At 48.5% G+C, this 13375-nt stretch overlaps 1 protein-coding gene across 2 annotated transcripts in view; it reads right to left on the bottom strand.

Annotated features, from left to right (window-relative positions):
* SLC12A8 (solute carrier family 12 member 8) overlaps window positions 1–13375 on the bottom strand; it is a 140482-nt gene that overhangs the window by 85061 nt on the left and 42046 nt on the right. For both annotated transcript variants that reach the window (XM_059687600.1, XM_059687599.1), the window contains exon 5: window positions 8913–9144. In XM_059687600.1, coding sequence (XP_059543583.1) covers window positions 8913–9144 — 232 coding nt within the window. The remainder of the gene's footprint in view (window positions 1–8912; window positions 9145–13375) is intronic.

The raw sequence follows: 13375 nt of genomic DNA, 5'->3' as shown, positions 1-13375 counted from the left end.
GTGATGCTCAGACATCCAATAGGAGCTGGTGGCATGGGAGTTCAGTTCAAGAAAGCTGGTCAGCTCTAGCTGGTTTGCCTTAATGGATAGAGAGAGCATCAGCCTGGGGACTGAAGGATCCTGGGTTTGATTCCAGTCAAGGGCACATGCCCCGGTTGCAGGCTTGATACACAGTAGGGGGCATGCAGGAGGCAGCCAATCAATGATTCTCATCATTGATGTTTCTATCTCTCTCTCCCTCTCCCTTCCTCTCTGAAATCAATAAAAATAGATTTTTAAAAAAGAAAAGAAAAAAAAGAAAGAAAGCTGGTGAGGCCCTAGCTGGTTTGGGTCAGTGGATAGAGTGTTGGACTGTGGACTGGAAGGTCCCAGGCTCGATTCTGATCAAGGGCACATGGTCAGGTTGTGGGCTTGATCCTCAGTAGGGGGCATGCAGGAGGCAATTGATCAATGATACTCTCTCATCATTGACATTTCTATCTCTCTCTCTCCCTTCCTCTCTGAAATCAGTAAATATGTTTGTTTGTTTTTTAAAAAAGAAAGCTGGTGAGGCTGAGGAGAGCACCCAGCAGCCATGTGGGGGAGCAGCCGTGTGGAGGAGCAGCCGTGTGGGGGAGCAGCAATGTGGGGGAGCAGCCGTGTGGGGGAGCAGCCGTGTGGGGGAGCAGCCGTGTGGAGGAGCAGCCGTGTGGGGGAGCAGCAGTGTGCGGGAGCAGCCGTTTGGGGGAGCAGCCGTGTGGGGGAGCAGTCGTTTGCGGGAGCAGCCATGTGGGGGAGCAGCCATGTGCGGGAGCAGCCGTGTGGAGGAGCAGCCGTGTGGGGGAGCAGCAGTGTGCGGGAGCAGCCGTGTGGGGGAGCAGCCGTGTGGGGGAGCAGCCGTGTGCAGGAGCAGCCGTGTGGGGGAGCAGCCGGGTGGAGGAGCAGCCGTGTGGGGGAGCAGCAGTGTGCGGGAGCAGCCGTGTGGGGGAGCAGCCGCGTGGGGGAGCAGCCGTGTGGGGGAGCAGCCGTGTGGGGGAGCAGCCGTGTGCGGGAGCAGCCGTGTGGGGGAGCAGCCGTGTGGGGGAGCAGCAGTGTGCGGGAGCAGCCGTGTGGGGGAGCAGCCGCGTGGGGGAGCAGCCGTGTGGGGGAGCAGCAGTGTGCGGGAGCAGCCGTGTGGGGGAGCAGCCGCGTGGGGGAGCAGCCGTGTGGGGGAGCAGCAGTGTGCGGGAGCAGCCATGTGGGGGAGCAGCCGTGTGGGGGAGCAGCCGTGTGCGGGAGCAGCCGTGTGGGGGAGCAGCCATGTGGAGGAGCAGCCGTGTGGGGGAGCAGCAGTGTGCGGGAGCAGCCGTGTGGAGGAGCAGCCGTGTAGGGGAGCAGTCGTTTGCGGGAGCAGCCGTGTGGGGGAGCAGACGTGTGGGGGAGCAGCCGTGTGCGGGAGCAGCCGTGTGGGGGAGCAGCCGGGTGGAGGAGCAGCCGTGTGGGGGAGCAGCAGTGTGCGGGAGCAGCCGTGTGGGGGAGCAGCCGTGTGGGGGAGCAGCCGTGTGCGGGAGCAGCCGTGTGGGGGAGCAGCCGTGTGGAGGAGCAGCCGTGTGGGGGAGCAGCAGTGTGCGGGAGCAGCCGTGTGGAGGAGCAGCCGTGTGGGGGAGCAGTCGTTTGCGGGAGCAGCCATGTGGGGGAGCAGCCGTGTGGGGGAGCAGCCGTGTGCGGGAGCAGCCGTGTGGGGGAGCAGCCGTGTGGAGGAGCAGCCGTGTGGGGGAGCAGCAGTGTGCGGGAGCAGCCATGTGGAGGAGCAGCCGTGTGGGGGAGCAGTCGTTTGCGGGAGCAGCCATGTGGGGGAGCAGCCGTGTGGGGGAGCAGCCGTGTGCGGGAGCAGCCATGTGGGGGAGCAGCTGTGTGGAGGAGCAGCCGTGTGGGGGAGCAGCAGTGTGCGGGGAGGCAGCCGTGTGGGGGAGCAGCCGTGTGGGGGAGCAGCCGTGTGCGGGAGGCAGCTCTGAGAAGGAGCCAGAGAAGAGCATCAGCAGCAGATGGCGGAGCCTGCGGGCCCCCTGCACACATGAGGGGACAGGAGGACTAAGAAGAGAGCCAAGACAGTGCTGGGTCCTAGAAGAAACAGGAAGAGACTGCTTCAAGTCCGCATAGGGGATTGCTATGGAATGAGTATTTGTGTCTCCCTAACATTCACACATTGAAACCTAATCCAATGCAATGGTATTAGGAGGTGGGCCTTTGGGAGGTGGATGGGGTCATGAGGGTGGAGTCTTCTCGAAGTGGGTGCGTGCCTTAAACATGAGGCCCCAAAGAGATGCCCCCCTTCTGCCTCCCCCTTCTGCCCTAGGAGGACAGCTGCCTGGGAAGGAAGAAGGGGACCTCACGAGACACCAAACCCCCCAGTGCCTTGGTCTTGTACTTCCAGCCTGCAGAACGGTGAGAAATACATCTGTCATTTATCAGCCACGTAGCCTGTAGCACTTCGTTAGAGCAGCCTGAATGGACTGCAAAATGGGCAACTGTGCCAAAGGGGTCAGGAATATAAATGAGCAAAGGTTCTAGATTTGGAGAGCAAGGGGTCAGTGGGATAGAGCAAGCTCAGCAGGGAGCGGTCAGGCATGCGTGACCCGCTCCTTCCGGAGCCCTAAGCAGTGGCCTTGGCCTTTTACAGCCCATCACAAGACCCCCCTTAGAATATATTTTTTTAAAAAGAAAATAAAGTGAACAAGCTAGTTTTCACTGAGCAGAACCAGCTGCTACCGGCTGAACTCAGCAGGAGTAAAGCTGTGTCTGGCCCTGCCGCTCACGGTCCACTGAGCTCCGGGCTGCAGCCGAGCGGCCAGGCACAGTGGAGGGTGCAGTGCGGGCTCTGGAGTGGAGGGTGCGGCAGAGCCACGCTCGGCAACAGCCTTCCTACATAACCAGGAAGTTAAGCTCGGAGATACACAATTCCATTCTGAAACGCAGCACATAGGATTAAAATGTGCCACATGCCACCTTATTTTCTAAAATATATTTTCTCTATCTTTGCCTGACTTCTATGGCAATAAAATCATTTTGGCATGACACTCGGCTTACATAAATGAAAATATAATCTCTCCAAAATGACATTTTAGAAGCTTGAAGCCGAACAAATGCTGGAGAGCGCCTTGTTTAAGTTAAGCTGTCATGCTATTTAGCTTTCCACGGTGATGGAGCGCCGTGTCTCCGCAGAGCCTCGCACAATGATGCTTATTTTGGGAGAGACCGGACAGGAGGTGGGGAAAGGAAGAGGGCCGAGCTGCCTGCCTGCAGGCTAATGGCGAGTGAGGAAATGGAGGCAGGGAGTAAGACCCACTGTGATGGGAAGTTTGGAGGTGAAATGAGAGATATGACGTAGTGACTTGAGCAAGGGAAGGAGGTCGCAGGTGAAAAACATAAGACTACACGAAAATCCGCACCCTGGCTGTGCAACCCTCAGCCCCTCTCCCCACCTCCACCTGCCCCCAGAACTGTGGCAGCCGGGCGAGCCCCTGGCAGGGGACTGGGGAATCCTCTGCAGAACACACACTGCATCAGAGGATGGACCCGCACAAAACAGCCCAGTTTGCCACAGGATCACCCCCAGCGATGCCCTCCGGCCACAGCGGCCGCCCCTCTGGACAGAACGTCCCATCAGCCATTCGGTGCCTCCTCACTGACAATGAGTGAATGACCAGGGACTGTCAGACACATGAAGAAGGTTTGCAGGGATTAACACAGAAAACAAAATCAGATAACAGAAACAAAGGAACCTGGAAAAAAACAGGCCATATAAAGAGCAGAGGGAAATGATAAAAGAAAATAAACCCCCTATAATGTATAGCCTGAAAGAATCAAAAGAAGCTATTATACTCATGAAGCAAAATCAGGATGTGATTTTAAAATTAATACTCGGACAGCAATAAAGAGCTCTTGGAAATTATTGATCGCCAAACCAAAAACATTCACCAAAAAGGCTAGAAGTTGAGGAACTCGCCCATAAAATAGGGAAGGGGAAAAGAGGTAAACTATAGGAGTTAGAAGATTAGAACAAATAATAACAGGAAGTTCAGATCAGGAGCTCCAACATCCAATTAGTCAGAATTCAAGAAAATAATACAAAATTTAAAACCCTAGAAAACAAAGGAGAAGCAATTGTCAAAGGAGTAATTGAAAATTCAAGATTAAAAGTGCCCGGGCCAGTGAATAAAAATTTCCATTATGAAATTTTAGAACCTCAAGGGTAAAGGAAAGATCGTAAGCACTTTGAGAAGAAAGAGCTACCCATCAAAAGCAGAAATCAGAAAAGGGCCAAACCGCTGGGTGCCAGTGAACGCTGAAAGGTAGAGCAACAATGACTTCAAAATTCTAAGGGAAACCTATTTTCAGCCTAGACTTTTATCTCCGACCATTCACATGCGAAAATGGAAAAGTGACATTTTCCGTGACAGACAGAAGAGGATGGTTTGGCATCCAGACGATTGGGACCAACAGCTGGGAGCAGAGAAGGCACGTCCCCGCACGGGAGCTGTGATCCAGGCTGGAGAGGGTCCATCCAGGAGGAATGTGAACAGGAGTCTCCAAGAGAAGGCATAACATAAGGAGCGCTGGAAAAAATGCCTATAAGTAGAAAGCTCAATAAAGAATTTCTTTAAAATGATGGCAAAAACCTAGAAAATAAAGCCCAGCCAGCGTGGCTCAGTGGTTGAATGCCAACTGAATGAACCAGGAGGTCGGTTTGATTCCTGGTCAGAGCATATGCCCAGGTTGCAGGCTCGATCCCCAGTGTGGGATGTACAAGAGGCAGGCAGCCGATCGATGATTTTCTCTCATCATTGATGTTTCTTTCTCTCTTTCCCTCTCCCTTCCTCTTTGAAATCAATAAAAATATTTTAAAAAAAAAAGAAAGCAAACAAACAAAAAAATAGGCTGTAGTGAGTTGAATAGTGGCCCCAAGAGGTATGTCTGCATCCTAACCATGAGAAGCGGTGGATATGACCTCATTTGCAGATGTAATTAAGTTAAGGATTTTGAGATGAGGTCACCCTGGATCATCCTAGTTGCACCTATTCCCAAATGTAAGTTGTCCTTAGAAGATACACAGGAGGAGAGACAAGAGGAGGAGAAGGCCATGTGAAGACAGAGGCAGGGATTGCAGAGATGCGGCCACAAGCCGAGGAATGTCTGGAGCCACCAGACGCCGGAAGAGGCTAGGAAGGGTCCTCCGCTCCAGCCCGTGGAGGGAGTGGAGCCCTGCCTACACCTTGACCGCAGAATTCTGGGCTCTGAGACTGTGAGGGAATATATTTCTGTTGCTTGAAGCCACCAAGTTTGTGGTTATTTGTTAAGGCAGCCCTGGGAAACTAACATATGGAGTAAGCTTAATTTCAGGAAAAGCTAACATTAATACCTTTTGAAAGGTATACAAAAGAAAGCAATAAGAGTACAAAATTTAGCTCAAAACAACATTTTTATGTATGTGTATTATTTTTTTTTAATATATTTTATTGATTTTTTACAGAGAGAAAGGGAGAGCGATAGAGAGTTAGAAACATCGATGAGAGAGAAACATCGATCAGCTGCCTCCTGCACATCTCCTACTGGGGATGTGCCCGCAACCCAGGTACATGCCCTTGACCGGAATCGAACCCGGGACCTTTCAGTCCACAGGCCGACGCTCTATCCACTGAGCCAAACCGGATTCGGCATGTGTATTATTTTAATTACATGTAAAAATTAACTTTAAAAGAATAAATGACAGGAAAAATTTTTCAACATATATGACAAACATTTTCTAGTGTTAATAAAAACTAAATCAGTATTTGTTTTATGTTAAATCAAATCATTAAAAAGTAAGACAACACAAAAGAAAAATTATAGCCTGGCTGGCGTGGCTCAGTGGTTGAGCATCAGCCTATGAACCAGGAGGTTATGCTTTGATTCTGGGTCAGGGCACATACCCAGGTTTCAGGCTTGATCCCCAGTAAAGGGGGTGGGGGGAGTGCAGGAGGCAGCCCATCAGTGATTCTCATCATTGATGTTTCTATCTCTGTGGTACAGCTATATAATGGAATATGGCTATGGCTTGTCTCTACAGGGTGGTGCAAGGCCAGGAGTACTAATCAATTGAAGGAAAAATAGAAGTAAAATATATTAGCCACCCATAATCTCAGCAGAAAGACAATCGCTATTAACACATAGGCATAGTTCCTTCCAGTCTTTCTTCCAGTCTTTTTTCAAATGTCTACGTATACTGGTATATCTTTTTTTTTTTTAAGGAGTTGAAGTCATTCTGCTAAATCCATTCAGAAGGTTTATGATCTAGTTTTAGTTTGGATTTTTTTACCCTCAAAAAAAGTATCCCCATATAAAACATCGGTGATACCAAAAACAGATTATAGAGGGGACAGTTGCTATGGGAATGATGGAAAATAAATTTCATTTCACACTGCACCCTGCTAATGTACTGACCAGAAGGAAGAAGAAATATTTGGAGTAACTTAGACGAGCAGCCAAGAAAAGTTCTAATCAAGAAGAAGGAAAATACATCAGTCTAGTGAGGTTTCAAAGAGGCCAGAGCATCTCCCTGCAATTTAACTAATGACCTCCTTCCAGCAACCATACAGATGGAGGGGGAAGCACCCAGGAATCAGATAAGATTCTCGCCCTTTCATGGACAGTTTGATGGCCAAGCGGCAGCAGGTCTCCCTCAGGATGTGGCTTGTCTCTACAGGAGTGCAAGGCCAGGAAAAACACCCGCCCCTTCCCTCCCCTGGCGATGCTCCAAAGACTGAGCAAGCTGCCAGGCCAGGCTCCGTTTGGACACCGCATTGGCCCTCGGCCTTGGAGTGGGTCTTGGGGCCCCTCTGTACGTGCTGGGTCATGGGGACTCTGGAGGCCCTGGGGGAGGGACCAGGATGCCAGGTAGGGGAACTCAGGGAGCTCAGGGCAGTGACTATTTTCCAAAAGAAGAATGGTAATGTATGAAGAAATGATACGGCCAGATCAGTGTGTCGCACCAACTAAATTCTGACCTTTATTCAACCAGCATTTTTATGAAAGACAAGCCTGTATAGAATACACGTCAGGAGCAGCCTGAGGGGGGAAAGCAGAGCTGCTATCATAAAAAGACAGCCAGTAGTATGAAGACAGGCCCCGCTTCCCACTCAGGGAACGGCTCAGCTTTAGAACCCATAGATCTGGTTCATTCCCAGCTCTGCCATGCAGTACCATCTTACCTAATAAAGATGGGATATGCAAATTGAGCATCACACGATAACGGTCAAGATGGTTGTGACCACAGCAGAGGCAGGGATTCCGTAACACAAGATGGCTGTGCCCACACTGGAGGCTGAGTTCCTGTAATGAGCCTTAACAAGCAATCAGCAAGGACCTGAGGCTGCGTGGTGCTGGGCCAGGGCAGGGGACCTGAGGCTGCACCCCCCGCCTGGTGGGGCTTGACAGGGGACCTCAGGCCGTGCCTCCCGCCCTGGTGCTGGGCCAGAGGACCTGAGGCTATGCCCCTCACCCCAGGGCCAGGCCAGGGGACCTGAGGCCGCACCCCCCACCCAGCGTGGTTTGACAGGGGTGGGGTTGGCCAGGTCTGGATCTAGCCCAGGCACAGCCGGCCGGGTCTGGGTCTCGCGTGATTTCGAGGCACACATGGGTGGGCGGGGACTTGCCTCTGGTTCCCATGGCGTGCCCCAGACTCTGACAGGAGGAAGATTTTCATATACATTTTACAAATTTTCTTTCATCTCTGACACTTCTATTGTAGAGAAAGGGCAAATAGCAACATTAAAATATTTCCTCTAATTAATTCCCTTTTAATGTGCACAAATTTCGTGCACCAGGTCACTGGTGAATTTTATAATCTCTGAGCTCTGACTTCCTCATCTGTAAAATGGGTGTAACTGTTCCCTCATGAGGTTGTGGGAAGAATTACATTTGAGATGCTAACAAAAGGCCTGGCACATAACTGCTCAGTCAATTGCAGCTGCCATCACCACCACCATTGGAGGCAATTGTGCTGCGGACCAGTTTTCCTTTTTCTCTTTCTTTTCCTTTTCCTTTTTTAGCACAACTGGTGGCCCTATCTCCCCTTCCTGTTCATATTCCAATGCAGGTACCTAGTCACTACTACCATATACAGACAGAGTCCCCGGAGTGTGAACCATCAGGCAGTTAACCCTCTCTGCTGCATCCTGGGAAGAGCTTTGCACTCTGGACAAAAAGACTTCTGCTGCCAAACCAACTCAAATCACAACATTACAAAGTTTATGGACACTCGGGATAAGACCTTCTCACTCAAAGCATAAGGGTTGAGGATTAGAGTTGCCAACCTGAGGAAACCCAGGTTAGAGCAGTGATCCATTGATTTTCAGTACCTGACACCATTTCAGAGTATTCCTGCCTGTTTATTTTCTGTCTTTAAACTTAGTTAATAGATTTATATATTTACTTTGAAAAAAAATTTAATAAACAAAATTGTAGATAATCAAACCTATATCTGCCTCCATCTCCCAAAAATGACAATTAACATTTTTTATGTTTGCATCAAGTCCTTTTAAATAATTTTTTAAATATGACAGATAAAAAAAAGTTAGTCCATTTTCTTCCTATGTCCAGCTCTATTTCTTGCCCACTCCCTTAATCACCATTATGAATTTGATGTTTATCTATCCAGCTCAATGTTATCATCTTACCTAAATTTTCTGGGTTCTTCTAATAGAAAGAAAATAAAAAGAAACATGGAAAATGTTCTAAGTGAAAACGTCTATGTGAGGAGGGCCTTTCTGAAGCTACACTACGTGTAGCCTCTGCACCAAGACATACCTACTCACCTGCCCGGAACAGCACACACTGGTAGGTAGAGCATATGGGGGGCGAACTTCAAGAAAGCGGTGCAGACGCTGTAAGGCCAGTGTCTGACCACCCAAGCTTACCTGGGTCCAGGTGTGTGAAGGAGCCCACCACGAAGTCCAGGGTGGACACGGCCAGCAGCAGCAGCAGCAGCAGCTGCAGGCGGATGATCCATTTGACACCTGCTAGGTTAATGCCCAGCAAGGCCAGAAGCACCGCAACTGAAATGCCTCGCACGGCCCAGATGTTCCTGAGGCTCAGCAAATCTGAGATGGATTCAGCGAAGCCGGTGATGTACATGGCACCTGCAACACACTGACAGGCAGTTCTAGGTAGGAAGGGTCAGCCGGAGAGAGAAGCACCCGGAGCCACGGGCCAGCGCTGCCCGGCCCTAAGGACCCCGCTCACCCCGTCAGCATGGGACATGGGATCCAGCACGGAGCTGAGCGAGCCCTCCCACCCAGGAACCCTGCCTCAGCCCCATTTCTTCCCATCGCCTCTCTACCATCATCCAGAGGGGAGGATGAATACCCACCCAAGCCTAGAGCTAGCGGATGGCCAGTGCTAACTCACATGAACAGATCAGGGGAAGAGGGTGGGATTCTGGGCCCAGAGTCTTTGGGTTTCTCTGTCTGAGTTATTCAGGAACTAATCAGAGGCCAAAAACACACAGGGGGTGCCATCTCAGAGCCTGGGAGGGCACGGAAGCAAACCCCAGTTTTTCTCCATTTTTTTGTAGTCACTATTATTTTTAAAAACTATCTAAAACTTGGAAATAAGAAAAAACGTAAGCCACACATCTTTTCACTGTCACATAGAACAAAGGCTACCCAAGGACCACCTCAGTGAATGTATTTAGAGTTCTACTCACTGTTTGCTATTGATTAAATATATTAAATGTCCCAGAATTAGTGGTTACATGTTAACGTATAGATTTTTCCCCCCAGCAGAGATGCAAATAACTTCTTCCCAGTGGGACAAATAACCCAAAAGATTAGGGTTTGCTGTTCTGTAAGACACTAATCCAGCGGTTCTCAACCTGTGGGTCGCGACCCCTTTGGGGGTGGAATGACCCTTTCACAGGGGTCACCTAAGACCATCAGAAAACACATATATAATTACATATTGTTTTTGTGATTAATCACTATGCTTTAATTATGTTCAATTTGTAACAATGAAAATACATCCTGCATATCAGATATTTACATTACGATTCATAACAGTAGCAAAATTACAGTTATGAAGTAGCAACAAAAATAATTTTATGGTTGGGGGTCACCACAACATGAGGAACTGTATTAAAGGGTCGCGACATTAGGAAGGTGGAGAACCACTGCACTAATCCGTCTTGTGTCTGGCCTAGCAATCTTACCCTTACATTTATTTATGAAGTTGCCCAACTGTTAATTTATGGACTTGGTGTGTATCCATCTAGGACCCATACCTAGCATCTCAACTGCTCTTTAGCAGCTTACTGGCTCCTCCATTAACTGAGTTAGATAAAATCTTTCATGCATGTTTACTTTATATTTTCCTGAGAGTCATGATTTTACCTTTTAAAAAAGATTTGAAACACGATCTTAAGTAAATATTTGAAAATAACACCAGCCTCGCTTTCCATAATTCCTCAGCCTCCTTTTCTCGTCAGCTTCATCCCTCACCAGCCCCCAGGAGGCGGGTCACCACAGCTCGGCTTGGCTGTTCTCAGAGGGAACACGTTCTACTCGGGCCTCCATCGGGTTCCTCCTCTTCCACGAAGCCTTCACGTACCCCCTTTTTCTGGATAAATATGATGCTGACTACCGGTGCCATGCAGTTAATTCTCTGGCCATATTCTGTTATTTAGTGCATATAAGTTTTCTCCTCTGCCACCACCAAGAATGCAAACACCTTAAAAAACAAATATGCTGATTGCACCTCTTAAAACCCCCTGCATTTGCTAAGTACGCTGCAAGCATTCAATAAACACTTTGTAATATGTTTACTTTATGAAAAGGACCTTGGAAAGCAGGAGCTGTTAAGTTCCAGCCTTTTATATAAAGGCCAGAAGGTCATACAATTTCTGCATTTGAGGGGAGCTCACAAAGAGGCCCTGCTGTTCACTGAGATTGGTTCACTAGACGTACCAACGTTGTCAATCTTCCCCAAATTTAAATTAGGCATTTCCTCTATATTTGGGTAAAGGGGGCCCAGTAAATGTGGGGGAAATGCAATCAGCTCTGAGAGGGAGACAGATGAAATGTGATGATAGAAAGATAGATAGATAGAGATAGATCTTTGTTTCCTGAATTCACCTCAGAACTCAAACTTACTCTTGACTAAATACCAAGAGTGTGATGGGGATAACGGTGCTAGTTCATCAGTATTTGGGCAGGTCAACAGGACTCTTCATGGTAAATTGTGTCAGAGATTAAAAAACAATTGATAACCATGTGGTCATGATGATCATCTGTGTGGGCATCTCCTTCCCAGGCATCCGTTCTCTCTGACATACAGAGGGGGACGCCCCAACTTGAACGTGACCATATGCATTTGGAGCTTCCAAACCGAGTGCTTCCTGTTCCAGCTGGAGAACAACATGTGCTCACAGGAAGTAAGTCACGCAGTAAACACTGCCCTCTCGCAGGTTCGTACCTGAAAGCACTGTGTAGCCCCCAAGAGGCCAGTAACAGAAAAAAGAAAAGGCTCTTGAGGATGTGTGAGAGAGCATGGTGGTTAGGAGCACAGACCATGGAGCCAGACTATCTAAGGCCAAATCCTGGGACTTCCTAAAAGGAAATATGAAATTAATGAAACAGAGGGGAAAATAACAACAAAAAAAAGGACACAGTGAACAAACACTGATCTTTTAAAAGATCAATAAAATCAAGAATGAGAAAAGAGGAGAACCAAGATGGCGGCATAGGTTAACGCCGGAGTTTGCTGCCTCGAACAACCACTTCAAAAGTGAAACTAAAAGACGGAACGGACATCACCCAGAACCATAGGAAGGCTGGCTGAGTGGAAGTCCTACAACTAGGAGGAAAGAGAAACGCATACCGACACTCAGAGGAGGCGCAGTGCTGAAGTCAGATACTGAGGTGCGGAGTGCATGCAGAGCAGGCTGGTGGTTGAGGGCGCGGTTGGCATTTTCAATCGGGAGGGAGTCGCAGACTTTGAGCTCCAGATCCAGGCTAGTCTTTAGGGACCCAGACTCAAACGGGAGAAGCGGGACTGTCTGGCTTCGGTCGGAGCGAATGCAGCTTTCTCTCCGAGGTTTGCAGCGGTTGTTGGGACTCAGAGAGGCAGAGCCCCTGGGGACAGGACTGAGAGCAGCCATAACTGCTCTCTCCGGCCCACCCTGTTGATCCCATGCGACCCACCTGCCCCGCCCAAGCCCTGCACAGAGGCATTTGCCAGATAGCCTCAGGCAAACGCCAGATTAGCACCTCCCTAGAGCACAGAAGTTCTCTCACTGCAGACACAGCTGATTCTCACAGCCACTTGGCCTGGAGGTCAAATCCCCCCTAGTATTAGCTACAACAATCAAGGCTTAACTACAAGACTGTGCACAAAGACCACTAGGGGGTGCACCAAGAAAGCATAACAAAATGCAGAGACAAAGAAACAGGACAAAATTGTCAATGGAAGATATAGAGTTCAGAACTACACTTTTAAGGTCTCTCAAGAACTGTCTAGAAGCCGCCGATAAACTTAATGAGATCCTCGAGAAATCTAATGAGACCCTCGATGTTGTGATAAAGAACCAACTAGAAATTAAGCATACACCGACTGAAATAAAGAATACTATACAGACTCCCAACAGCAGACCAGAGGAGCGCAAGAATCAAGGCAAAGATTTGAAATGCGAAGAAGCAAAAAACACCCAACCGGAAAAGCAAAATGAAAAAGGAATCCGAAAATACGAAGATAGTGTAAGGAGCCTCTGGGACAACTTCAAGCATACCAACATCCGAATTATAGGGGTACCAGAAGATGAGGGAGAGCAAGATATTGAAAACCTATTTGAAGAAATAATGACAGAAAACTTCCCCCACCTGGTGAAAGAAATAGACTTACAGGTCCAAGAAGCGCAGAGAACCCCAAACAAAAGGAATCCAAAGAGGACCACACCAAGGCACATCATAATTAAAATGCCAAGAGCAAAAGACAAAGAGAGAATCTTAAAAGCAGCAAGAGAAAGAAACTCAGTTACCTACAAGGGAATACCCATACGACTGTCAGCTGATTTCTCAACAGAAACTTTGCAGGCCAGAAGGGAGTGGCAAGAAATATTCAAAGTGATGAATAGCAAGAACCTACAACCAAGATTAGTTTATCCAGCAAAGCTATCATTCAGAATTGAAGGTCAGATAAAGAGCTTCACAGATAAGGAAAAGCTAAAGGAGTTCATCATCACCAAACCAGGATTATATGAAATGCTGAAAGGTATCCTTTAAGAAGAGGACGAGGAAGAAAAAGGTAAAGATACAAATTATGAACAACAAATATGCATCTATCAACAAGTGAATCTAAGAATCAAGTGAATAAATAATCTGATGAACAG

This window comes from Myotis daubentonii, chromosome 3 (genome assembly GCF_963259705.1).
Source record: "Myotis daubentonii chromosome 3, mMyoDau2.1, whole genome shotgun sequence".
NCBI classification, from domain to species: domain Eukaryota; kingdom Metazoa; phylum Chordata; class Mammalia; order Chiroptera; family Vespertilionidae; genus Myotis; species Myotis daubentonii.
Note: the sequence above shows the minus strand (reverse complement) of the source record. Positions and strands in the feature narration are given on the sequence as shown.